The 26,846-nt window shown below is 46.6% G+C and overlaps 1 protein-coding gene and 1 long non-coding RNA gene across 3 annotated transcripts in view; one reads left to right on the forward strand and one right to left on the reverse strand.

The window, feature by feature from the left end:
• The first annotated feature begins 1,371 nt into the window (after window positions 1-1,371).
• Window positions 1,372-26,513, forward strand: GPR20 (G protein-coupled receptor 20). Of its 2 annotated transcripts, XM_005231994.3 has the most exons (3): window positions 1,372-1,515; window positions 14,744-14,840; window positions 25,159-26,513. In XM_005231994.3, the coding sequence occupies exon 3, from the start codon at window positions 25,180-25,182 to the stop codon at window positions 26,239-26,241; it is 1,062 nt and encodes a 353-aa protein (XP_005232051.1). In that variant the 5' UTR covers window positions 1,372-1,515; window positions 14,744-14,840; window positions 25,159-25,179; the 3' UTR covers window positions 26,242-26,513. The 2 variants fall into 2 exon arrangements, with proteins under 2 accessions (XP_005232051.1, XP_055656650.1); XM_055800675.1 differs by lacking the exon at window positions 14,744-14,840 and having other exon boundaries at window positions 1,377-1,515.
• LOC129784207 (uncharacterized) overlaps window positions 6,520-26,846 on the reverse strand; it is a 69,381-nt gene continuing 49,054 nt past the window's right edge. Inside the window, exon 3 of the long non-coding RNA XR_008746657.1 lies at window positions 6,520-9,134. This is a non-coding gene — a long non-coding RNA (uncharacterized LOC129784207). The remainder of the gene's footprint in view (window positions 9,135-26,846) is intronic.

Consider the following 26,846-nt stretch of genomic DNA (forward strand, 5'->3'; position numbering starts at 1 on the left):
CCAGGTCACTAGGGCTGTTTATGAGTGCTGGTGCCTGGATTCACACAAACTAATCTCAGTGCTTGCTCCTAAGAGCTTACAATGAATGGTTTGCATCAAGGTATCATAAACATGGTCTAATAAGAGGTGACAGACCAGTTGTGTTAAGAGCTGGACAAATGCATCATAGAAAGGTGATCCATGACCCAGAGAGAGCACAAGTTTAATTGCAGTTATTCAACAGCACTGGGCCAAGCTCCATATTCACCCTTACCTGACGCTCTGAGATCCAAGTACCTAAGCATTTGCATCACACTACCCAAGTGAATGAATGCTCACAAACCTAATAGAAAACTACCAGCATTTAGGGCATGAAAGCCTTAAGTTTGAATTCCTGGAAGCTGTTTGGCCATGCAAAGAAACCTGGCTTTTCTCCCAGCAAGAAAGAAGCCTTAAACATAGGTGTGATTTATTTGCTGTGAATAATTCAGCATTAACAATCACACTCAAAGGTTCCCCTTTCTGACAGCATTCTCCAAATCCCTCACAAGAGTCAGCCCTTTACATGCCCCGAAAACTTGTCCATGCACATGTTCACTGCACAGTGGGCACACTGGGGGATGGATGTGTACACCATGCAACAAAAATCCCAGGATAAAATCTGAGCCTTAACGTGGCAAAGCAGGATCTCAACAGGAGACAAGTACTCTTCAACCTTACAAAGGTCTAGGGACAGGTGAGTTATTCAGGTCCTTGAATCTGAATACTAGATGCTGTGACCTGTAAGCCTGTAAAAAGCTGATATATATGCATAGACAAGTATATTAAGGTGCACGCTTACCTACATCTGCATGGCCCATGGAGCCCATGCCTTCAAGCCCATCCTTTGAGATGGCAAAAGCAACTCAAACTGGCACCTCCCTATTCCCTTGGAGACAGGCACTGGCCCTGGCTTGGGCACTAAGGCAGCAGAACTGGGCAGCTGTGTCGGTGTAGCATTGTGCAAAGGCACTAGACCTCCCTCAGTCCCTCAACATTCCTTCTCCCCTTGAACCACCACCCAAGTAAAAACAGCCACCGAAGGTCAGGGAAGGCAAGGCTTACACTCCCAGTCAGGGTGCTGGTGCAGGTGGGAAAGCAGCTCTCTGTGCAGATGCAAGGATCAGGCCTCCAACATCCAGGTGGGTGATCTATACCCAGGGTCAACGTGGGCTCCATAAGCACCCCTTCTTTCAGCATTAACCCCTAAAACCTCCCACCACTGGCTGCCCATGTCAGAAAAACTCATCTCCAGCTCATCCTCACTCCTCTCCCTTTCCGACCCCTCCCCTCTACCCTGAAGACATCCGTTTACCAAAACGAGCTGTGAAGGCTAGAAAAGACACTGACGTCAATGTAAAAGTAAACCAAAGAGGTCTGGTTCCTGTATCATCACTGCACTGGGCTGAGCGCTGGGGAGCAAGCACACGGTCACTCAGTTGAGGAATCTGGGAGCGGACTCAGGGATCAGCAGCTGAGCTTTCTCATTCAGGCTGTGTAAGTACTGGCTGCGGCATGTTTCAGGCTCAGAGCGAGGGGGAAGAGGGAGGGAGATTTACCAGCTGCAGCTCAGGAAGACAGCATACCCTGGTCCCAGCTGGGCTGAGAGTTTGGAGGCATGCGGATGGGGATGGGAGTCTTCGCAAGCTGGGTCAAGAGCGAAGCACGTGGGTTTGTATGTGGTTTGACTCCACGTGGGTGGGAACAGTGCTGGAGAGGAGAGTGTCCTATGTCGGGTGCTGCAGGGGTAAAGGAGGGTCAGGGAGTTTAGTGCCAGTGCAAAGGAAGAGAATATCTCATAGAGGAAAACATGTTTTTTTTCTGAACAGATACTGAACTGATCAGTTTGGGTGCTGATACATTATCACAGCCAGTGATGTGCATGTGAGGACACATAAATGTCTATAGATAAGAAGTAGGCTGAGGGCAGAGCCATCCAAATGATTCTGCATGACAACTTGAGTATTTTGGTAGACCTCCGTATACTGACTAACTCTGTCAAGTCCAGCTACAATGCACCCTGCAAGTGTCCCTGTATAGAGATGCAGAGCTAGACACAAGGCTTTTAGACCCAGGACATGAAAAAGGTATCTGAGAGGGCTCAAAATGAACTTCGTAGTATAGGTTTAGGAAGCAGAAAATTTCCCTCAGGAAAACTGTATGTAAATATCCTTACTTTGGGTGGTGTGGATGGGAGAAGCAGCTGGGCCAGAGCTGGGGTGAGTGAGAGGGACAAATGGCCCCACTAGCTCAATCGACAATGCTAACTGATGTGTCTGGCCACAGTACATTGTATAGAGAGCATCTCCCATCATTTACACAAACTATACTCAGTGGCAGTGTGATGAATTGGCAATGTGGCTCTCCAGACCCATTTCAGCTGTGTTTTAGTAACGTAAGCTGCTTTTTCTTCTAATATTTCTCATATTCCAGGGCCAGTTTCTCTTCTTCATCAAAAAGCCAGCCCTCTCCTGAAATGGCACCTCCTTCAGCAAAGCTAAAACTCCCCCATTCAGAAATAAAAGAGAGTGGGCATATAAATTTAATCCCTATTACATGCGCGTGACAGTCCCAATTGAAAACCACTGGGGCAAATGCCTCTGTCACCCTTAATTAGATGCAATGCTGCATCTCAGCTCACTCTGTAAATCCTGCCCTGAACAGGGGAAAGCTGGGCAGCCCCAGAAAAAAGGAGGTAGAAATGCCCACCACTTTCATGTTGTAGCATCTACCAGCACAAGTGAGGGTAGAAGCCTGCCTTTGGTGGAAACTTTTCTATCATATCCTTTGTGCACAGAAATCTCTGCCGACCCACAATTAGAAAGAAAATTCCCTTCTTCCCCCCTCCTTTCTTATAGACATATGGCAACTTAACAGTGTAATTGAGCAGCTACTTTTTTAATCAATCCATTTCAGCACATTTTGCTTCACTCTGCTCAAGCCTCCTTTCCCAACTTCCCAGTGTGTTGAGATAAAACACAGACAGGGAGCCATTTCTTCCCTCCCTGCAGAGCATAAAGGTGCCAAAAGAATCCTACAAGTCTTCCTTTCCCCGTTTTGAAGAAGGAGGCAAAGGCCAAGGAAGGAATTGTACATGAAACATCTCTGACAGCACGTTCTCCTACAGGCAGAACAAGAAGAAGGGGGCAGGATGCTGAACAAAGTAATAAATCCCACCACACGCACGTACACCACCACCACAGCTCTGCTCCCCCCTATGTGGATCATGCTCTGGGGATGACGTGATTCCCTCAGGGACACAGATTGTCCTGCCCCTACATCCCCCTTCAGGGGGGAAGGCCAAACCCTGCACTCCAACTTGTCAGAAGGGCTATGGGACTTTGTCTTTCTGCATTTTAACAGTCTGGAGACACATAAACAGGAATGTTTATCAGACAGGTGCTCAGCATGTTCAGGGAAACCTCACCCTTTAAGGAGATGTGAGTCCTGACATCTAAAAATGGAGACATCCAAACCTGTTATAGCAGGTTTCTATAAATGCCTAGTTGCTACATTTAGGGGGAGGTGAGACTATGGATTACCTAAATGTGCACATTAGCAAACCTCCTGTGAGATCTAAAGTAAAGTCTATAGCTCCTTCTGAGGAATGTCTGCGCCTTCTTAGCAAGCCCACCTGTAACTATTTCAAAGATCTTGCTATCCCTGCTTGTTCCCTCTTATACCTCTCCTCCAGTTTTAATACTTGCATTTTAATCTGTAGCCTTTAGCTGTAGATTGTGGTCCCACTCAAAACGACTGATTACAGATAACTGAGCAAATCCTATTGACGGCTTAGCAGAGAAACACTTCCCATCCAGTAACTCCTAGAGAGGCACAGCAGAGTCCAGCTAAGCATGACAAAGTCCAGAGACAGAAGTAGTTGTGCTGAGGTCAAGGATGAATCAGGGGAATAGAAAGGTGAAGCCCAGGGCCAGAGCAAATGGGATCAGTGAAGCTGTGGGGGTCAGATGGGACTAGGCTGAGCTGGCTGTGACAACCAAAGAAATTATGTCACCTGTCAAGACAACACTAACCAGGGATGCTGCTGTTCAGTCTCAGCATGATATTTACTGGGATCGATATGCCATTAGTGTATAGACACAGAGGAACTGAATACTTTATTACCTCTTACACATAATCCATAAAAGATGTGCATCTCATCTATCACAGCCTGAAAAGCACCACTACAGCCATTATCACACAACAGAAAAGATTACTTCTTCCATGCTGGTGCAAAAAGATTTACTGTCAAATGTCCCCTCTTGTTCACGGCTCCAGACACCTTTTCCAAAAATTCCTGGCAAAACGACTGGGCTCTGGGAAATTCCTCTAAGGCTAACAAAAGTGGGGCATGGCTCCCAGTGTGGTGGTCCACTAGACAGCTCCCCATCCCTGCATGAACTGAGGTTGTCAGCCCTCTCTATGGGATGCCTGAAGAGATGGATTTGGGTCTCTTTGGGGAGCTACCCCACAGTGAAGCAATCACAAGAAAGCTTTGGCTTTATGGATGAGATTGGGAATGCTGTGGAAGTCTGCCAAATTTCTGTTTCATCCAGAGCTACAAACAGCTGCAAAGACCTACATTAGAGTAGCTCATTCACCACAGGTAGGCATTAGCAAAGTGAAATGGCACTGAGGTCTGAGCATGCAGACCCACACGGAGACCATGGCAAGTGTTCATAACCGACCAGGGTCCTCTCAGAGCAACAGACCCAGAATGATAGTAAAGTGGGACCTAGGCACAGCAGGAGAGGGCACTGAGGCAGGCTCAGCAGGGCAACCAGTTTCTTGTATGACATAAAGGGGGTGTCTAGCATTCCAGTGCAGAGGACAGGAGATTGCTGGTGGATGGTTTATGTGGCAGAGTGGTGGGCACCGACCTCCACTGCCCAGAGCCACTGTGGTGCAACCAGCCTCTCCTCTCAGCAGGGTGTATGAGCACCCTTGCTGGTGTGTCCACTCTGCAGGAGCCGCTGACAGCCAGTGCAAACTGAACACGTGGAGCATGCCTTCCCCTATAACCAGCACAGCCTGACTCGGCATTATCCATTTCAGCAGGGAGGCCAGTGCACTAGCAGGCTTATTAGTGGGACATTTAGCCAGGTGCATTTTCATCCTCATCCCTAGGATTCTTTTCTGGCAGGATGGAGAAAGAAAGCTGGGTTGTCATGCCAGGTTTCACCTGCTTGGCACTTGCAGAGTTGCTTTTACCCAGCAGCCAGGCTGGTTCCTTTTGCCCTGGTTGAATATGCCAAGCAATACATCTCTGAGAAAAATCCTGGCTGCCAAGCTGTGTTATGCTGTCTCCAGCTACCAATTAGGTGGATAAATTGATTGTCATTAGAGTCATGAAGTAGCTCAACAAATAAACTTACAGGAACAAGGCAACCCATTTTTCACACACCAGCCTCAAGGCTTCCTGCTGCTTTGATCAAATGCACAGAAAATTGTCTCCAAGCTGTGCTGGTATTAGAGACACAGGCTTGTGAAGGCTGGAGCAAGTCAGCAGGGATCAGATTTATAATACATCAATAACTCCACATTTGTGCACTGTTGGGCAAGACAGGTTGAGAAGATACTTTCTGAGGGGGTCCAGGGCTGAGTTGTGGAGCAGGGTTACACGGGGCAGGGTTGCATAGGGTAGGGTTGCATGAGCAGGGAGAAGATACAGCCCAGGGAAACGTGCTGCCCTTAAGTTGCCTCTTCTCCCACAACCCACAAAGGGGTTTGACAACGTTGGGAGTACTGCATATGCATTTCCCACCTGTGTCTCAGCAAAGCAGATTCAGATTAGCAGCACAGAGATGGTTGCCATATCCCATTGTTGCATGAAGCCGCCATAAAGTTCACTCTGACCGCCAGCTGCCTCGGAGGGTACCCAGGACTGACATAGCAAGGGGCAGACAACAGGAATCGGTGTCACTGGTGGGAGAGAGGAAGGAAGGGGGAGTCATGTTGCATCTGGCCCCTGCCTAGATTAGGTCTGTCTCACACCAAGGCTATTAATCTCCCACTCATGACAGTATTAAGTTCACCCAGAAAATCGGAGCTACTAAGACACTAGCAATAATAAATCCCAATAGTACGGTTCCTCGTGAGCAGTTTACCTAGGAAAGCACATGATTATTTTAAACATGCTGATTTATTAATACACTCAGGATGGCTCAAGCCACTAGTTCTTGCCCAAGGGAGTTCAGCAGCAGAGCTTGACTCACAGTATTGGGCCTGATATATGACTAGCTATGATCAGATGGCATATCTAAAAATACTGAGCCTGCAGTTTATTTTTCTTGGAAAATGGAAAGACACCCAAAGAAGCAGAGCCCAATTTAGTAACCACAGCAGGCTGGATTTTTGCTTTAAAGAAGCCAGCAGAATTTGACCAAAAGAAGGTGCCATTAGGTTGTGTTACAGCCATGGGATTAACCTGTGGTGCTAGCACTGTGGGAGGATTCTCTGGCTACCCTGGCTGCTGCTGCGGCTCTCACTCTGTATTACAGAGGGCAGGGATGCTGATCACACATCCTTTCCCTAAAAGACACAAGGAATAGGACTCCTCCTAACCAAAGGAGGTCTCTACACTGGGACCATCACAAACTGGGATGGTGATTTCATACAGATTTGTATTAATGAGCTAAGCCCTGCAAGATGAACCCACCTTGCACCATTCCCAGGAAAGCTGCTGCAGACATTTCACAGACCTGTTATCAGGTCTGGCTTCAGTCATCTCTTCTCTAGATTAAACAAGCCCAGTTCTGCTGGTTTGTCCTGGTGGGTCATGTTTGCTGGTCCTCAGGTCATTCTCAGTGCTTTGGTTTGGACCTTTTCCAATGCAGAGACACATCCCCCTTTCATTAGCCATTTTAACACTATTTATTACATCTAATAATGCTTTTGTAGAAAAAAAATTCCTCCAGACAACAAAAAGGGCATGTCAAATAGCACCTTGCAGCACCTCCTAACATAACAAAGACTCAGGATATCTAAGAAAATGAAGTTATGGAAAGGAATGATTAGGCAGTGGCAGGTTGAGCTTTTGCTGCTGATAAAAAATTTGCTTTGAGGCCACAAACACAAACTGGAGTAGGGCCTGGATCTTCCCTCCACCATGCCAGGCACTGCCCACACCTCAGTGAGTTCAGGGCCTCCTTGATAACCAGCAGTGGCAATTTTTTCCTGTCTATATCCTCATCCCAGGCAGAGAAAAATCCCGGGATTTCTGAACCATCATGTTTCCACCTGACTCAAGTCCACAGCATGTTCCATCTGCCCCATGTGAAAAACAAAAGGGTCCATGATCCTATAGCAAAACCCACCACCACCACCACATACAGTGCCTGCTGGATTCTGCTGCCCACCTATTAGTCTTCAAGAGAAAACTAATTATTCTGGCATTGCAATTTCCAGTAACAAATTTAAATCACACATAGAGGGGTCATTTCAACGATAGGGAAACTGAGCCACCTCCCCAGAAGGTGTTTTTTTGTTCCCAGTGAGGCGCCTCACACAGAGCTTGCTGCAGGAGCAGGAACTGCATGCAGGGACAGGAGCTGTAATTCCAAACAGCTGAAAACACAAAGGAAAACACCCCCTCCAAAATAACAGGCAAAAAAAAAAATATCAGCAAATGTACCAGCCTCTTCCAGAGGCAGCAATTTTAGGAATCACTTGTAACCAGGCAGCAACAGGGTGACTGTGGGGTTTTTTTCTCCCCAGATGGGGCCCTTTCTTTTCTTTCTGCTCCTATAGAGTTTTTCATCACTGTGGCATTTCCTACGATAATCCATCAGATTTATGCTGCTCTGTTCCAGATCAGAGCATTGCTGAGCTCTGTGCATGTCTAACAAAAGACAGCCCTGCCCTGAGCCATTCAAAATCTCTACAAACCAGGCAAACAAAGAGGATGGGAGAGGAGGATTAACATGTTTGCAGTAAGAGAGCAGGGAGAGGATGTCTTTCGCTAAAGCCATTTGAGAGGCGTGGGTCCAAAGACCAGATTTTCTGAGATGCAGGTGTCCTTCCTCCTGGGCTAGGTTGCTCATACAGCAAAGGACCCTGGCCACTGAACAGATGTCCCTGAGAGTACCCCACCGCCCTTTGCCAGGTTCGTGTTTGCTGCTAAATCAGAGCAGGTGGAGGTACCAGACTGGTCCCCTATGTCCCCCGCCACTTCTTTGCTATGTGTTTGTGAATGCCCCTTCTGGCCTCTGCAGTGTCACAGGACACAGTACACTTTGCGTTCAAGGTTTTCTGGCTCAGCCCTGCCACGCTGTGCTTCCCACCTCCTGAGGTGCAAGAGCAGAGTGCTGAGAGTTGTCTAAGGGTTCTCTTGACCACCCTCAAGCCACGTCTCAGTGCAGCCATGCCAAGCGTCCTGCCGATTCCTGCTTTGCAGCCCTCGAGCCAGAGCTGGGCAAGAGCCACTCCACCCGGTTCTGACCTCTCCAGGGCACATGTGCCCAAGCGATGCCAAAGCCCTGGCTGCCTGCGTAGCTTTCCCCTCCAAGCACCAGTGTCCCTATGTGCCCAGTAACAAACAAACCCAGCAGGAAATAGTTTGCTGGGAATGGGGAGAGCTCTGCAGTGAGGTTGTGACACTGGATGTTGTGTTCTTGGCAATTAGCTCTTGAAACTGAAAAAATATCAAAAAAAGAACAAGAAGTGGCTGCTGGCCAGTGCTGGGTTGGTGGGCCAGAAAGGTCAGAGTGGGACCCTGCAAGGGATCCCAGCATGGGCTGGATCACAAGGGGCAGCTGAAACACAACATGACTTTTTGGGTGGCCAAATGGTCTCTGTGGCTCATTTTGTTGGTGCTTTGACTGAAGAACCTTGTCAGAAACCTCACTGTTGTGAGAGTTATGGTGAAATGGGCAGACTGCAAAGGAGAGAGGGATCCTGGCTCACCCCCACAGGGTACATTTACACCAGGACAGGGCACATCCAACTTCACGCCATATGTCATGCAAGAACTGGAGAAAGTCAGGACCGATGTAATTCAAATGAGTCACCCAGGAGAGACCTTAGGGTCACCCAGAGGAGCAACTTGCTCTTCATGCCCTGCAGATGTCTTCATTTTTCTTCCAGTTCAGCAAGTCCATCAGCAAAACTGTCATGCCCTGGGGAGAAAAATGGAGGGGGAGGCAATGGTCAGAAAAGACAATTCCCAAATATGCAGCAGGCAGGCAGGAAACTGGCTCCTACAGACTTTCTCCCCTGTGCCTGACTTATCCAACAGGAGCTACAACCGTCATTTAGCAATCACTTGTCTTTCCCTGTTCCTCATCAAACAGACAAATCACGGCTGGATCCCATCAGCGGAAGCTCCCATGTGGTGACTGTCTGATCTCCCTCCTTGTATAAACACGTGGATGGGAAGCCTGTTCCGAGGCAGGGCCACAAGCTAATGGTGACCTCTGGCCTTTGCAGTCCTCTGAGAACAGTGAGCAACAGCCCAGTGGGTGCTGGGAAGTGCCTGTGATCTCAAGCAGTTGGCAGAAGATGCTGACTGCTCTCTGCTGAGCTTCTTATATCACACAGTGCAGCTGCCTCTGGGCCCTGCTGAGATGCCATTACAGAAGCAGCTGGACCATCTTCTATGGTTCCCCACAGCCTCTGTCGTCCATGCTGAGAGTCAGGCAATAGGCCTTGGGGTGCTGAACATGAGCAGGGGAAGCTGTCCAAGCCCTCCTTTTCCAGGCAGAAGCAGCTCATGTTTCTTTGCCTCTTTGGTATTTCTGCCCCAGCATTGCAGCAGAGGGACAAAAGTTGTCTCTTCCTTGCAGATTCTGTCTAGGGATCAGTAGAAAGTGCTCTGATCTTTCCCTACAGCCCCTACAGCTACCACCTTAGGCACAGCCATCATTAACGTTTCGGGGTTCAGATCCCAAAGGGGTCTCTGATCTCCCAGATGTCCCAGCATAGCACACCCGGATCACCATGAGAACAGCAGAGATTAACCAGCCCAGTAGCTGAAGCCACATGTTCCTCTGCTTGGCTCCAAGTGAGCAAATGCCATAAGCCTAAAGCCAGGCTGGATACAGATGTCAGCCCCAGTCTTCAAGGTTCTTTCAACTGGACTTCCCATGAACTCTACCAAACGTACCAGAAAAAAACTGGATCTACTTTCAGGATCCACCCATTTGCCATGCTATTGTTTCAACAAAGCACACCTTGGGAATTGCCAAAGGGGATTGAGTTCCCATACTGCTGTCCAAGGTTTTCCTTCGAGGGCGAGGCATCATATGTCTCACTCCTTAATGATAAGGAAGCATGATGGGGTTGAAGCATACCTGATCAAGCCCCTTTGCAAGGAAATTCCTACACATTTGGGGAGAGTCTCGGTGTCACAGATTCCCCCCTAAACCAAATGCAGTGTGGTACTTTCCTGGCAGTTATCATCTGTAAAAGGTGACTTTTGGAGAGTGGACCAGTGCAGCAACTTCTCCACCTTTGGTCCACCCGTGAGAACATATTCAGTTCTGAATCTGATTCACAGCATCCCACAATAGTCCTGGAGACTATAAAGAATCAAGAATTTGGGACTCATGGGCAGTGCGTATCATAGGGACCTACATGAATGTTTTCCAGCACTTATTAAGGCCTAGGCATCTTCTGGAACAGGTTGACTAGAAGGAAGAGTAGCTGGGGAGAGGAGGGTAAAACAGATGTAGACTCTCCTCCCTGTCATTAACTTTATCTGCCATGAAAAGGGTTTACTCACCTGGCAGGGAGCAGAGGCCACCTACTGTTGCCTCTCCATCAAGCCTGCAGCTGTGTCAGCTGGGCAACCTCCCCTTGCAAGCAGTCTTCTGAGGCCAGACTTGCATTTGTGTGTGTGTGTTGTTACTGTGGGCATTACTTACTCCTATTTCTCCTTCTGGTTCTCCTGCTTCCTGGTGCAGAAGCAAGACAGTGGTAAAATACCTCAGGAATACATGTGTTGGAGGGAAAACATGAGAACATTCAATGGAGGTGGCCTATGGTGATACAAGTTCACTCTTGTTGAAGTAGTTGATAAAAAGAGGTTTCCCAGTCAGCTCAGTGAAGATCTCACCTTTCAGTGCCCTCCACACAGTGAGGATCACATTCTTCAGTGTCCTCCATACAGTAATGACCATGAGTAAAAAGCTCCTTAATTTTCTGAGTTTTGATTCTGTCATGTCTGGGTCTAGGACCTTCTTGGGTAGAAACTCTCTTTCACCACTGAAGAAGATAATTCATTTGTAAGGATCTGCTCAGCAGATCCTCAGCAGAGCCTAAATACAGCTTCCTCAAAAAAACCCAACAAACCAACAGGTAAACAAGTATGTTCAGACACCAGGTTGTGGTTTGGGTCCTTACAGAGTTGATCAACAGAGACTTTTTGAAAGCTGATCCTGCCATCTGCCTTGACCCCATCTCAGCTGTGTGATAGTTCATTACACTGTGCCCAGTCTCAACCTCTTCTTCTGCAGCAGGGGATGAAAGGACACTCAACTCCTCTTTTTGAATGGGACTGGGAAATTGTACACTTCTGACAAAAACAGAGGAGATACCTTGACAGGGAGGTGTGTGGCATCAGCTTTCTTCCCCCTCCTTCAGAACTGTCTGACCTCCTGCTTTGCTGCACTGTGCCACAGAAGACTTTTAAACAGAGTCCTATTTTACACGGCAAGGTTAAGGGATTGCTAGGAAATGTTACAGGCTAGTAGCACCCTTCCCTGCCATAAATATTATTCCTTCTCCTATGTGCTAATTTCGGCTGAGCCAATACCTTCTTCCACCTACAATCTCAAGACATCCACTCCAATGTTTAATACTGTTACATATCCAATGAAGAAGCTTGAAAATTTTCCGCTTACTAAAGCTTTACTCTTTTTTTTCTGCCTTTCCCCCTTCCTCTGGGAGGGTGATAAATGACTGAAAATCAAGACATGATAGAAGCTCTTCATTCATCAGATACAGTTGCAAATCCTCCTGAAGTCAAGTGTGGGAACCGCGTCTGGGACAAAGCGTGGCCCTGTGCCCAGACCTGCCTTCTCCACCTTAACAGCAGCATCTGCTTCCCAATATGGCAAGCTCTGCACTATCTCAGGCACAACTTGAAACTTTGCAGCTGTTGCCACTCTGAGTCTAGCTCTAAATCCAGCAAGGAGGGAAAGTCTGGGATAGTGGGGGAGTGCAGGGCACTCATTTTCCTGTACACAGGGAGGGGAACAAAGCTCACATGCATCATGCAGACGCACAAAACTAAGCCAGTCCTCACATAGGAAGGGTCAGGCAGTCCCAGAGCAGGTGAACAGAGTGCAGACACCAATATCACATCCTGGAGAAAAATCTCCTCTTTCTTAGTCTTGCATTTGTAACTCCAGAGGGCTATTCCCTAAGTACAAAAGTTTTTTTGATAGGCTGGGGGAAACTTAAGCATTTGCCACCATATGCAATAAGAATTACTAGGGTCCAAGTTTACCAGCCCTGTCCAATGCTGAACCATGGGTTGGTTTCTTCTCTTTTGTTCTTCCTCCTGTCCAACTCCCAGGATGGAAGGAACGGAAGGCAAGCTTATTACCTAGACAGGGCCCATAGAGACCTTCCAATCATACTTGCTTTCCAGGTCATAAGGAAGTGAAAAGCAGATGAGAGCCCAGGCACATGCCTGAGTTGGAGGTCAGTTGTGAAAGGCTGGATGCCTGTATCAGGAGGCAATAAAGTCACAGAATCATAGAATTGTCAGGGTTGAAAGAGACCTCTGGAGATCATCTAGTCCAATCCTCTCTAAAGCAAGTTCTCCTAGAGCAGGTTGCACTCCAGAGAAGGAGACTCCACAACCTCCCCGGGCAGCCTGTCTCAGTGCTCTGTCACCCTCAAGGTAAAGAAATCCTTCCTCATATTCAGATGGAACTGCCTGTGTTGCAGTTTATGCCCGTTGCCCCTTGTCCTGTCACTGGGCACCACTGAAAAGAGCCTGGTGCTGTCCTCTTGACACTCACTCTTGAGATATCTGTAGACATTGATGAGATCCCCTCTCAGTCTTCTCTTCTCCAGGCTGAACAGGCCCAGATCTCTTAGCCTTTCTTCATCAGGGAGATGCTCCAGTGTCCTAATCATCTTTGTAGCCCTTCACTGGACCCTCTCCAGTAGCTCCCTGACTCTCCTGAACCGGGGAGCCCAGAGGAGTCAAGAAGGATGTTCCTGAAATTGGGGGAAAAATGTGCCCCTCAATCTGAGAAAACTCAAAATAGAAAATCAATAAAATAACTAGACAAAAAAGATCAGCTCAGTCTTCCTGGGAAAGATCCAAGGGTGAAAAACTAATTCCAGAAAATGAGGTCAACCTTCTCTAATAACCATAGCTACTGTTTGTGCTCCAGTGAGACATGCATGTGTGGAGTTTACCTCTTCTCTATTTATGGATTTGGCCTTTTGACCTGGAATTCAATGCTTCTCAGTTGATCCTGTCATGTTGTGACGGGCCATATCCTGTGTGTTTATTGCATTGGCACCAGTGTTGTCTTTATCTAAAGGATGAGGGAAAAGAGCAGTCCAGGACTGATACTAAAATCCATCATCCATCCTCCCTGTCCTTCTAAACAACTAAATTGGATGCAACTTCTCACTTTACGTTTTTCTGCCTTTTTTCTCAGAAGGGACCTCTAAAGTTACTGTAAAACCTCCTGGAGAGAACATCTGTGCAAGCCCCACTAAAGATGGGGGGTTTGGTACCCAATTTAGAGCAAGGAGTATCCCATCATGAGGTGGGACTTTAGGGGATTTGGGAGATTGTGTTCAATGTCTTTACAGCCTTGGTCAGCAGAGACATCTTCAAAGCTGATGTGGCCATGTCCTTTGAACCCATCTCAACAATTGGATAGTTCATTATGCTTTGCTCAATCTTAGCCTCTTCTAATGCAGCCCAGGCTGAAGGGATACTTAAATCCCCACTCTGAGGGCGAGCCGGTACTCACAATGACTCTACCATCAGTAGGGAAGGGTTGTGTGAGGATGGAGGAACGTGTTGGGGGCTCCTCAGTGGAATCTCAGACTCTCTGTTTCCACCCTCGACTCATCTACGCTCAGCCATTTCAGCCCAGTCCTTGGATAGGTCTTACTAACCCCTCTCTGAAATGACTCTAGCCAGAGCATCACCAAAGTGTGCAGGGTCACCCTTTGTCTCCCTGTGCCAGTTTTTTTCTCAGGGTCTGGACAGCTGGGTTGGTTTAAAACATGTCACAGGCTTTGTGGCATTTGATCCAGCACCTTCCTGCAACTGCCAGGGATGCTTCTGCCTAATCCCAGTTCATATCAGGAAGATGAAAAGAGAGGTACTTTCCTCTAGTGTCACATGGTGGTAGCTCAGTGGCATTGTGATGGCCTTGAGCTGGTGAGTTCTCAGTAAGGAGATTTTTGTTCCTACAGAGTCACAGGAAAAATTACCTGGGGAGGGGAAAAGGGGGCAGCAACATCAGTTTTAGTTTATTAGAGATGTTCAGGCATTATCATTGTGAGGAAGGCTGGGGCCCTCTCTAGTGTTTCCAGCACTTCATAAATTTCAGAGAGACTTAGGGCAAGAAGCCAGATGTTTGGGAGAAATTCTGAACAGTAAAGACAAGTGGAATTTTTTTTTTTTTTGGGTAGTGTGTATTTTTTCCCATTAGTTGCAAGGCTATATTTAGAAGGGGGGGCGGGGGGAGAGAGAGATTAGGCATTTCTTCGTATTCTGTAGTCACTCCAGTTGTTCTGCTTGTAGGAACAGATGTCTCTTTCCTGGGGTGATAGCATTCAGGTCCACGAGGAAATTTTCTTACCACCAGTTCCTCTAACATAGACGGGAGATCGGGCCAGAGGTAAGTCAGTCCGTCATGGAGGAATATACTGCAGGGACCATTGCAGTGAATGCTTTGGGATATTGGTCAGAGAGAAATGGGGAGCATGGGATTGGAGAATTGACATCAGGGGGCCAGGAGGGAATTGCTGGAGACTGGACCCCAAGTCCAGAGTGGAAAGCATGGCTATTGCAGCAGGAATGGCAGTGGAGAGGGTCCTGCACTGAACACATGGATGAGCAGTTCAGGAAGCCCCTGGTTCTGTCTGTGCAGCAGGTGTGGAAGTTCGTCAGGAGGAGCCCAACCCGGAAAGCTGAGCTGTGCTGGCAGCTCTGAGGGGCTGCAAGGGGCTTGTCTTGCTGTAAGCTCCTCTGCTTTTGGGTTTTGGGGCAGTGCTGTGGTATTTGGTTGTTTCTCAAGGGGATGGGGGGTGATGAAAAGTGTGCAAAGGTACTGGCTTTCCCTCATTAAAAGTACTATGCCAGCTCTTGTAAGGAGTAGGGTGATGTCTTGTTCTGTGTATTCCCAGGCATAATTACATTGTAGGCAAATGCGTTCAGGAAGGTTTTGGAAACGATGAGAGAAGGCGGTGCACTGCCTGGCATGGGATCAGCTCTGATGGGGGATGTTTTACCTCTGTTTGAATATGCAGCAGGGTGCAAGCTCAGCTCTAGGAAAGATGCTGTTTTCTTTCTCTGAACTTGCTTGCTGGGTCAGTCTAAGGAGAAGCAGATCTTTTCCAAGGTCCTTAACCAGGCACCTTCAGAAATGCTCCCTGACTTCACAGCAACATGCTCACCGAGAGCTCCAAGGTTTTCCAGGTTGACCTGGTTAATCCAAAATCTGCCAGACCCTGAAGGCACCGTGGGGTCTGTCTGCACAGCACAGTGTCATACGTGCCTAGCAAAGGAAAACACAGAAACCAGTCTCCCAAACAGTCAAGATTTGGTTGTCCATCCTGAGATACCTCAAAAAATGTCTGCTACCTGAGCAGGTCTCCCATCTTGCTACATTACCTGGGCCAAGCCTACTCCTGGCTCTGTGCCTCAGTTTCTCCCTGCAGTCAAAAGAGCAGCACACCTTGAAGTGAGTGCTGGGCTGCAGAGCTGCATCCATGCCAGGCTGGTCTGCTGCTCATGGTGGACCTGACCTCTCACACTGCTGCATCACCCTTTTATCCTTACCTGCATATATGCCACTTTCATTCCCTGTGCTCCCTGGGGTGCAAACATTGTCTCTTCTGTCCTGCATTCCTGGGCCATGCAGGACCCCGGGTGTTCCCCAACAGCAAACCTCTGTTGCTGCTCTTCCCCCACTGTCCTTCTCAGGCTTCTTGCCAAGGGACAGAGTAACCAGGCAGCCAAAGGCAGAAAGAGGGAAAAGTGCTCAAAGATCACTAAATCTGCAATTTAAAATTTCCTTTTCACAAGCAAGCAGCAATGCACTGGCCAGATGTTGTTCAGTTTAATCTCCCGCGATGTTTTTGCACTTGCCTGTGAAGTTTCTGTACGTGCCTATATGGTAATTTTCACTGCAGAGTTCTTTTACACAGCCGTGACAGCTGTTATTCCAAACTGACATTTCTAGCACTTTGTCCCAGTCACCCTTGAAATGCTGGATGGATTACTGTAAACCCAATAAAATCAAATGCATTTATCTCTTACTGTTACAACCTCCCAAGAAGACAGCCGCAAAACCATCTCTAGTGACTGGACCTATACAAATCCAAATCCATGTTTAAAAAAAAAATTTAAACCCTCTTGGAAAAAAATTTCCCCCCAAAATACGTGCTTTCCTCTTACATTATAATGGTCCACAAAGGACAGAGAGGGATGCACACAGAAGTCATGCTCTGATTTCTTTTAAAGTATCAGAGCTAGAAATACACGGCATCTACTGCAGAGTTGTCACTCCATGCTCCCTCGTGACAGATGGCACTTGGTACTAGCCCTGACAGGCTATGAGGTATTGGTCTTCTAAATGCTAACAGCACGCTCTGTAGAGCATTATCCAAGATAACATTTCTCTCACTCCAAGGCCAAGATCTGGTAATGCAGAAAAGAGGGATGGACATAAGAAATGCAACGGTATCAGTAAGGCATTGTAGACAACTAAATGTTTCAGGAGAGACTTTACACGGTGTGGTATAAACAAGCAAGAGGAGGTGTAAATCCTTTATTAGCACTTTAAGGTGACCAGTACTATCAAGCCTCATTAGAGATGTGCTGAAGGATCTCTGAGTGCCCACCACTGCTTGGTGCACATTTTCAGGTCTGGAGAAGCAATGTGTGTACAATCCCACTTTGCTTGTACATGTACATCTGGGCTCCTTCTTTCAAAGGTTGAGGCATTACTGCTGCAAATGGACATAGAGGAGGTATAAGCTCTTAAGAAATATGCCAACACATGAATTTCTAGCTCTATGTATCTTTAGGAGCTTCATTCCATATTTTCCATGCATGCTCAGGACAGGGTTGGGCTGGGGGAGGGCCAAACAGACCTTTCCAAGTTTTAAATGGATTGTCTCTGGAGTGTCCAGGACTGGTAATCCACCACCTGGCTTTAAGCAGCAGGTTCAAGCCTAGATGCAGTGAGTGGGCATCTGGGTCAAACTGAGTGGCGTCCCTCCCATCTATGTCACTTTGCTCCACAAAGAAGAGGAATGCAGTGTGGAGAGTTGTGCTCTCCCTCTTCTAACTGGCAGTGATCTCTCATGGCCTAGGATGACCTGTTGGACTAAATCATTGCTTGGGCACCCACAGGCTATTGCTTGTCCTAAACTAAACCAGTTATCTGGGTCCTTCACTTTCACAGGATCTGATTGTAGCCTTAGTCTTTCTGGGGATCATGGGGTCCACCCATGTGCACACGTAACATTGAACACAGCGTGGTGGGTGAAACAGATCACAACTCACAGCAATACCCATAGCCCATCCATAGCAGGGCCCTGGAGATGGAGGACCACAGGTAGGCTAACTGGGCATATCAGAGAGGAGGCAAATGGCTCAATAGAACATCAGCAACACCAGCCCAACAACCAACGTTGCATCAGCCTCCACACATCCTTAGTCTGTGACTGCTTATGTGACTTGAAGGACAACTCCTGGCTATGCCTGGGACTGAACATCCAAGTTTTTCCTCTGCCCAGATGAGAAATCTGATTCTCATGGGCAACTTTAGAGATGCAAAAGTCAGTAAGGTGGGGTTAATCCCTCTTTCTGCTGTGCAAAGTAAGTTCACGTCTTCCTCCTTCCAGACAAAGGCTGTAATTAAGCACATGATCATTCAAACTTCTGGACAAAGTAGGAGCTGCTGGATACAAATCACTTTCTTCATTACACATGGGCAAGTATGCCACTGCTGACCAGAGAAGACATGAGAAAATTAGCTACCACCTGTCCCCAGTCAGACTGGTTCTGCCATGAGGAAGATAGGATTTGATATGAATCTGTAATTATTTTACTTCAGGAAAGCAATGAGAGGCAGGCAGTGCTCTCTCTTTGCAAAGAAGACATCCAGCCCTGTTTGCAGTGTTTCAATGCCAAAGCAATTGTGAATTTGCAGGGAATAAGACCTAAGGATGTGTGGTGGAGAGTGCTAGCAAACTCCTTGTAGATTCTTATTAGAGGAAACAAGGATCACTCTCAGTGTTTACTTGTGTGTTTGTCAGCTCTTATTTCCTCCGTCCTCCTAATGTTTTTTCAATCTCTTGGCTAATTTCAACCAAAATTTGGCAGAAGGAAACGATCACCTCAATTTTCAGGAAATTAGACAGCAAAGAGAAGAGAAAGTTAAACAAGTGTTAGAGCCAAGGGAAGAGCTGGAACGTGAGTGCTCATTAAGACAGCCAAGTGTCCACATGGGAAAAAGTCATAATAAACATTCCAGCCAGGGCAAAGCATTCATCCAGCCCTGAAAACCACTGCAAGACATGAAACCATTAGAAAGCAGGTGTCATTTAATCTGGCACTCACAAACTATGTATTTTGTATGTCCAAAGCACCTTCTATTTCCACAGCATTGGAGGGGAAGGAATAATCCAACCCTGGACTGGGTTTGACTATTTCCAATGGCAATTCCCCAACAACTGGGTATTTCACATACTCTGTCCGGCTGCCCTGAGATCTGGAGGCTTCTAGGAGACATCATTGCCCAGGAATTACGTGAAAGCAGAGATCTGATGCCTGAAAACATGGGCTCTTCCCAGCCCTGGGAATAGCTTCATTTCTGCTTCAGGGTAGGATCCTTCTCCCCCAGGCATTAGCTCCCTTCTCCCAGCCTGAGGACTAGACGGGCACCAGCTTTTTCTTTTCAGCAGCTGGAGTAATTATCTTTCTCTCCCTTTCTCCCTCAGTTCCCACTGCCAGCAAACCCACCCTCTCCAATCTGAGCATGAGGCACACAGAACAAGCTCTACCACATATAGGGCAAGGTCCTTGACATGCACAAAAACACCATATTTGGCCAGTTTGAGCCCGAGTTGAGTAAGAGCTTGCCAGAAGGAGATTCATACAATTTAAACTGAAAGAGAGTGAGTTTAACCCTTCATTTGTAAATACAATGATAAATCACCCAGGGAACTTTAAACACGGAAAGGCTGCAAAGCTAAACACATGCTGCTGCCACCCGAGGCAGAAGAGTAACACTAGCAGGCAGGACAGGGTGAGGGGGACGGGGGGATGATAGAAGAGACAGGTTGCCATGTTAGATGTTCTAATTCAGGGCAGGGAGATGAGAAAAGCTGAAGCTGTTTATACTAAATAATACTTTCTCACTTATTAATGTCCTTTTCATCTTTCCAGTCCCAGTGCATGGTTCTCTTGTTCTCTGTCTCAGGGTTTGCATGCAAAGATCCTATCTGCACACACCGATAAATAACCCTTTTGGCAAGCAGTAAGGACAAAGCTCAGTTGCCTGACCTGCCTTTTCTTTTGCATCCCATTACTTGAATTGCTGAGCCAGATCCAAAAGTCCACTGAGTCAAGGAAATTAACTTCAGCAAGTGGAGGGTGAAGCTTAAGGCTGACACCAAGCAAAAGGTTGGGTGGAGTGAAGTACAGGATAGTCACGGATATCCTCCTGGGGCAGACATAACATGGAGCTGCCCATGCTAAATGGACAAGTGCGATGCCAAGCAGCGAGTGAATGAGTGAGGGAAAAGGCTGAAGGACCTGTTTCAGCACAGTGACCATCTGTTTCCTATTTGGCCCAAGAACAATGGAATTGGTTGTGTCACGCAACAATGAGAAAGTATTTCAGAGCAAGTCCCCCTCTCCCAGGGCAGAGCAGGGACCTTTATCAGAACGAGGGAAACCAGGTCAACCTCCAGTCTCTGTCCCTCCCCTTATCCCATTTCTACCCAGATGCCTGCTGTACTTTTAAGGAAATGCTACCCACAGTCTCACAGCCAGAAAGACAAAACCCAGCCTGAGAGGTATAATATAACAGCATAGGCCAACTGGCACGGTCAGACAGCACTCAGAAGGATGCGTGTTTACCCATCTTGGGCTTTGCAGACTGCCAGCTCCAAGAAATAAGGATTGCATGGAAATCTGTGGGGCTAAGAGCTGAATTAGGCATGAAGAAAGCAGAACTCCTAACTCTGTGAAGATTTTAAGGAGGGGGTTAACACAAAGGCTATTTAGTCTGTAAGCAAAGGTGATTGTGGTTCTTGCAATTCTGCATGAGCTAATGCAATAACTGCAAGTAACAGATAGTGCAAAGCATAGCAAAATAAATGTTTGCAGAGGCTGCAAAGCTTCTCATGCATTTAGCCATGCCCCTCACTAACTGCTGTATACCACCACTCCATGCTCATGGGTAGCTGAACTGAATCACTTCAACACCTGTGTGAGTGTTATTAGTATCAGAGAGAGAGACCTGGCTGGGGTAATTTTTGATCTTGGGCTTGGGGGGCAGAATTGGAAAACTTTGGAAATATTTGCTCTTCGTCAGACACGAGGTTATGCTGTCTTGTTCAGCCTACTATAAAATGGGGCAACGTACCTTTCCCAAGTGCTTGGAGTCCCACAATGGAAAAATACTTAGCAGCTCTTAACCAGAGGTTTGGTCCAGCTCCATGTCATTAAAAGCACTCAGAGGAATGCTGTTGCTTTGCTAGTCCAGTTCCCCATCCTTTCTGCTTGTGAGCCATGAGACAAGGGCAGTCACATAAAGAAAGAGAAAGGCCATTCACCCAAACATCCATCAGTAACGATTTGATTAGAGAAAGATTTTTCCCACTGCAGCCCAAAAGGCAGGTTTCCCACAGCCTGTCAGTGAGGAAGTCTTCAGAAATAATTAAATTTGTTGGGACTTCTTTCATGTAATTGCTTAGATTTTGAGTTTAGTTAGGGCAACAATGGACTGGGAAAAGGCACAAACGCTAATTCAGCTCCTCCTTTGCATATTGTTTGGCAAACAAAATGTTACCTGTTATTTTTTAGCAGTTTACAATATCTGGAATTTACATCATTGCACAGGGGGCTCAGTGGAGGAGGTGAATATGTAAGCCAGCATGCTGTACATACTAATGATTTATATTTCTGTGAAGGTACACTGTTCATAGTGAATTCTTTCCTGCTAGTCTATAAAGTGCCCCTAGGTATGTCAATAGCATTGTGAGGATGAGGAACATTTAAATGCATTTTGAGTTACTGATTTCACTGAGGTAGGAAAGGAAAAATGTAAGATGAATATCAGGTGTTTCTGATAAAGGATCTGAGACTGAAAAAAATCTCCCAGAGGCGGCAAGCTACTAACAAGATGTAAAATCAGAGCAAGCAGCCAGTGCCTTAGAATTACAATAAGAAGACAAATGAATATGCAACTCAATACACTCTAGTGCATGCTTAGGGATGGGATAAGTGATTTTGTCTTCTCCCCTTGCTCATCTACCTATATGAACATAAATATACAAGCTCACGCTGCACTTGAGCGGCAACAAAGGTTTAATTCTTTGGTTTGCACTGGTGCAGTGGCTTCTGCAGTGCTTCTTCTTGACAGCATCTGCAAAGAGAAATCTGGGAGCAGATCCAGGCATCTGTTTGTTTCAGTTTGTTTTTGTAATTAAAGAATGAAACAAACAGAGAAGATCAGATGGTGAGAATACTAGAAAATCACTAGAAAATGGGCCAGCATTCTACATCCTCCCCATGCATCTTTCTCAGGTGCCAGACTTTGCAACTCCGCTACCTTCAGCCAGTCTTGGGCCCAGTTTTCCCTGTTATTCACAGACAGCGTGCTTGGCACAAAATGTAAAGAGATGAGACTCTCCCCTAGGAGTCTACAGGCTCAATCAGACCCAGACAAAATAATGTGAACAAGTGTGCTACTTTGGCTGCCACCGGAGTTCAGTGCAGGGTGAGGTAATCTGGTCATTCCTGAAACACAAGATGTTCCAATGCCTGGTTGCTGCTGGAGATGGCCTAAGTGCAAAAGTGGACAAAATTTAGGATTATTCCTCTTTGCCCAGCAGTTCTTTAGGACATTACAGATGGTCTGACCCCAGGCTTCAGGATTTCAGTCCTGCAGCATAATCTAGCACTGTCTTAGAACTCAGGAGGACTTTATAGTTGAGCAGCAACCATTCCAATTAATAATTCAAGTAGCTTGAATGAAGTTAGGTAGCTTGAATGGCTACCTAAACAGAACAAATTGCCATTTGATTATAAATATCCCAGGTTCAAGGATATTAAAAGCCAACTTTTTCTTTCAGACCACTCCCATAGACTAAATGAGAAGCAACAAGAAACTAGAGCAATCACCAGATTCCAGGCCAACAGACCCAAGCTCCATCATAATGGCAACATCACTTCTCCAAAAATTTCCAGAGGGAACTTCACACCTGGTCTTCTAAATTCTCAGTCCTAACCTCTGCTTTTGCTCAACAAATGTCCTGCTTCATGCTCACCTAGCCTGTATGAACCATACACAATAACCACAACTAGGCTGTAGCATCCCATGAGGACTCTTGATCTTGAATGTTGACATTTACCAAACATACTTCATTCCCAGCCCTCTCTAAAGTGAGAAGGGGCAGGAAAGAACCCACACTTTGATCACTCAGTCCTCCAAAAAAGCCTGCCTGGCCATATCCTATGACCCTACTCATGTGTTCAGGCTGGGAACTGCTCTATGGAAAGGGCATGGGGGTTATGGTGGACCTTAGGCTGAAAAAGAACCAGCAAGCAGTGTGTACTCACTGCAGGCAAGGCAAAGTACATACTGTGCTACATTAGGAAGTTCATGGTCAGCAGATGGAGGAGAGTTATTACATCCATCAATTCATCACTGATGGCGTGTCCCGTTTGGGACCATGCTGTTCAGGGCAATGTTGAAAGACAGGTGAGGGTCCAGCAGAGCCATTGGAAGGAATGCTCCAGTATCATCTGAAGCTAACCAGCTGAAAAAGAAAATGTCTTTGCAGAAGACTTGGGCATCCTGGTGGACGCCAAGTTGTACGTGAGCCAGCAATGCACCCTTGTCAGAAAGAAGGCCAACAGCCTCCTGGGTTGCCTTAGGAAGAGCATTTCCAGCAGGCTCTCTCCCCTCTGCTCAGCTCTGATGAGACACGTCAGGAGTGCTGTGTCCAGCAAATGCAGAGATTTCTCCTACACCTCAGTTCCACAGCTCTTTATCCCAGAAAGCTGGAAGCTTTCTGCTTTTGTCAGTAGGTGTGAAGTTCAAGAGCTTGAGTGTGACAGCTAGCAGGGATTTGTTGTTCATTAGCCCAACAAGCAAGCTTTTGGTGGCTGGCCAGGAAAAGACTTTAGCATTTGTCAGTCAGGCTCAGAGCTGCTGTGACATTCTCTGCACCCAGTTAGGACCATCTCTGCAAAACATTTGCTTTTGTTCAGCAGGAACTCTCCTGAGGATCCACTTTTCTCTGGAAGGCTTCTGACATAGGTAGTTTCCTCCTCTGCTTTGCACATGGCTACCAACAGCTTGAAGCACATCAAAGGCAATGAGACACCTTCAGTCCATCCTCCCAAGCCCCATAAGCAGCAAAAAGGATTAGTGCAGGCAGCAAGCCAGCTGTCAGAGGATGGGGCATGCTTGGGGTAGCTGGATATTCAAACTCCCTTAGCAATTCAAGCCTTCTTCATGGAAACAAACAGCCTAGGCACACTGCAGTTCCCGTGAGCATTGGAAGATGGGTTTGCAGCTCCTTGTCTCCTAGTCTTTCTGCACTTGGCTTGCTGGTAGTAGAGGTTTCAGACCCTCATAACTCAAACCTTTCATCATCATTCTCTGCTGATTCAAGCTGATTTTTTTAACCTCAAAGTCCTGCTCAGCTGCATTGAGATATTCCAGACATTTTTCAACCATTTATTTTTATTGAAACCAGCCAAGTCTCTGTATATATTGAGCTTTTTTTTATCTTTTTCATATACAAATCAGTTTAAAATAGTGTATAAGTCAGGAATGATTTCCAAATTAAGCTGTCAAACCCTGGCAGGAGTAGCCACTGATGCCCTTGGTTTGAAATCTCCCGGCTGCTGTGCTGTGAGTGTGGATCTCTAGAAGATGCCATACAACCTGCTTGTGCTTTGCTGGAAAATTCAGCCATCCTTTGATTTCAGGAAAGTCTTACAGTTCCTGAAAATGCTGCCACATGTGACTCTCTAACGGGATCACCTGGCCAAGGGAAGGGATGTGATATTTTAGGAGTCAGATGCTGGGGCTATGGTTGTGCCAACAGGTTGAGGAAATGTCTTCTGGCTGCCAGCATTATCCTGCTCCCATGGCATGGTAGGAAGAGCCTCCAGCTGGAAAGAAGCTTCTCCAGTGGAGGCAAGACTCAAAAGAATAAGCACCATGTTCAGGAAACAAGACTTGGTAGGAGCCTTATATTGGCCTGACCCTCCCTGTCACAGCAGAAAATGGCCTGTGCCCTCCATGAGCACCAATGCACCCTGCCTGGACTCAGCAATCCCATCTATTTCTCTGGGCTATTTGCCATGTGTTTGGCTCAAACATGACCATGTGTAGGTCCCCCAATTTTTCTGTCTCTGCTCTCCTCAGCATAGTTCACAAATCTGTTCTTGCTCAGGCCTTAAAACCACTTTTGCACTAGGCAGAGGAAGAGAAACTTGAAGTTTGTCTTCTCCAGAACATGTATCTGGAACCACAAGAAGACAGTAATTATAAGCCCAGGTATTTTCCTAGCTGTTATTGGTAAACCCATATTGACACATGAGACACTCCAAGAGTACAGCAATATCTATAACTACAGAAGATGTACAAATGTTTGTTAAAATGTTCTTAGATGACAATATTTTGAGTCCTGAGGAATGCTGACATACGCATCAATATACCTCTGCTTCTTACCTTCCAGATCACTAGGAAGTCAGTGACCATGTCGACCCTCTCCACCCAACTGCCAGCCCCTGACTCTATCAACTCCACCCAGCAGCCCAACTCCAGCATCTATTTGTTCTCCAAGTTCATCCATCCTGACAAAGAACTGTACAAAGAATTTTACAGCCTGTGGATTGCCCTGATGGTAGTCAATGCCATCATATTCCTGGTGGGTGTTGTGCTGAACAGCTTGGCGCTGTACGTCTTCTGCTTCCGTACCAAGACAAAAACTACCTCTGTTATTTACACCATCAACTTGATTGTTACTGATCTCTTGGTGGGCTTTTCCTTGCCTGTCCGGATCATCATGTTCTACAGTGCAGGGGACTGCCTGAATTGTTCCTTGGTTCATATCTTTGGCTACTTTGTCAACATGTACTGCAGTATCCTCTTCTTGACATGCATCTGCGTTGACCGCTATCTGGCAATTGTACAGGTGGAGGTCTCACGTAAATGGAGGAACCCCACCTGCGCCAAGGGGATCTGCATCTTCATTTGGATCTTTGCCACTGTGGTGACTTTCTCCATCCTGATCATGGCAATACAGTTTGCTGCGTGCTGCCTCTCCAAGATTCTGGCCCTGATGGTCTGTGAGTACTTCTTCCCTCTCGTCATAATCATCTTCTTCACCACCAGGATTATGTGTGCTCTGTCCAAGCCCAGCCTCATGCATCAGAGTCGGGAGAGGAGAATGAGAGCTGTGCAACTCCTTATCACTGTCCTCATCATCTTCATGATCTGCTTCACACCTTTTCACGTGCGACAGGTAGCAATTTCCATCAACCCAAACATGGCCCATGATGTCAGCCTCCTTGTCTACCATGTGACAGTAACTCTGAGTAGCCTCAACAGCTGCATGGACCCCATCGTCTACTGCTTTGTCACCAATAACTTCCAGTCAACCATGAAAAACATCTTCAGGAAAACTGAGCCAGAGCAAACCAGTGTGGACATCCTGGGTATGAACAAGAACCCCAAGGGCTCCAATGCAATCATTGCCTTCTCAAACACAATAGGAAGCCCTGTGAGCTTGCCATCACCAAGCAGTGTCCAGATATAACCCACATCTGACGGAATACCCTGCAGTAACCAGTGTAAGGATGCTGGAATATTGCTAGGATGCATGGTACTATTGTCTTTGGCCTCTTTGTTTTTCAAGCTGAGGTTCAGAATGACAGTGGTGGAATTTATTGTTCAAGAACATTGTGGTCTGTTTGGAAAATTGAACTTGCAGTGCTTAGTACCATTACAAAAGAGAGTCTAATAATTACTGTTCCCAATAGGAAAGTTTTCTTTGTATTTTAATACAGACATTTTGCTAGCAACAAATTCTTTACTGTAGTTTTCTTTTCATGTTTGACATAATAATGTGACACTCCTAGGATGACTTAGAAAGCAGGAAATCTGTTTTCTATGAAACCTTTGGGCCCTGGGCATGTGCTTAAGAGTAAAGGGTAAGACAGATGTTTCCACAGCTATCCATGACAAAGATTTTAGATGCCAATGGAGTAGGACAGGAAGTATTCTAACCCACCTGTAACTAGTCATTTGTTTCTGAAGAAGTCTGAACCTTCTCAGATAAGAGAAGATGAAGTCAGGTAGTAAAGTCTCCTCTACTGTTTCAGTTATATGAAAAAAATACATGTGGGTACATTCTTGGGGAGA

Source organism: Falco peregrinus, chromosome 3 (genome assembly GCF_023634155.1).
Source record: "Falco peregrinus isolate bFalPer1 chromosome 3, bFalPer1.pri, whole genome shotgun sequence".
Classification (NCBI taxonomy): Eukaryota; Metazoa; Chordata; class Aves; order Falconiformes; family Falconidae; genus Falco; species Falco peregrinus.

What these genes read in the sequence shown, in the direction of transcription:
- GPR20 (XM_005231994.3), top strand. Translation starts at nt 25,180, where the DNA reads ATGTCGACCCTCTCCACCCAACTGCCAGCCCCTGACTCTATCAACTCC.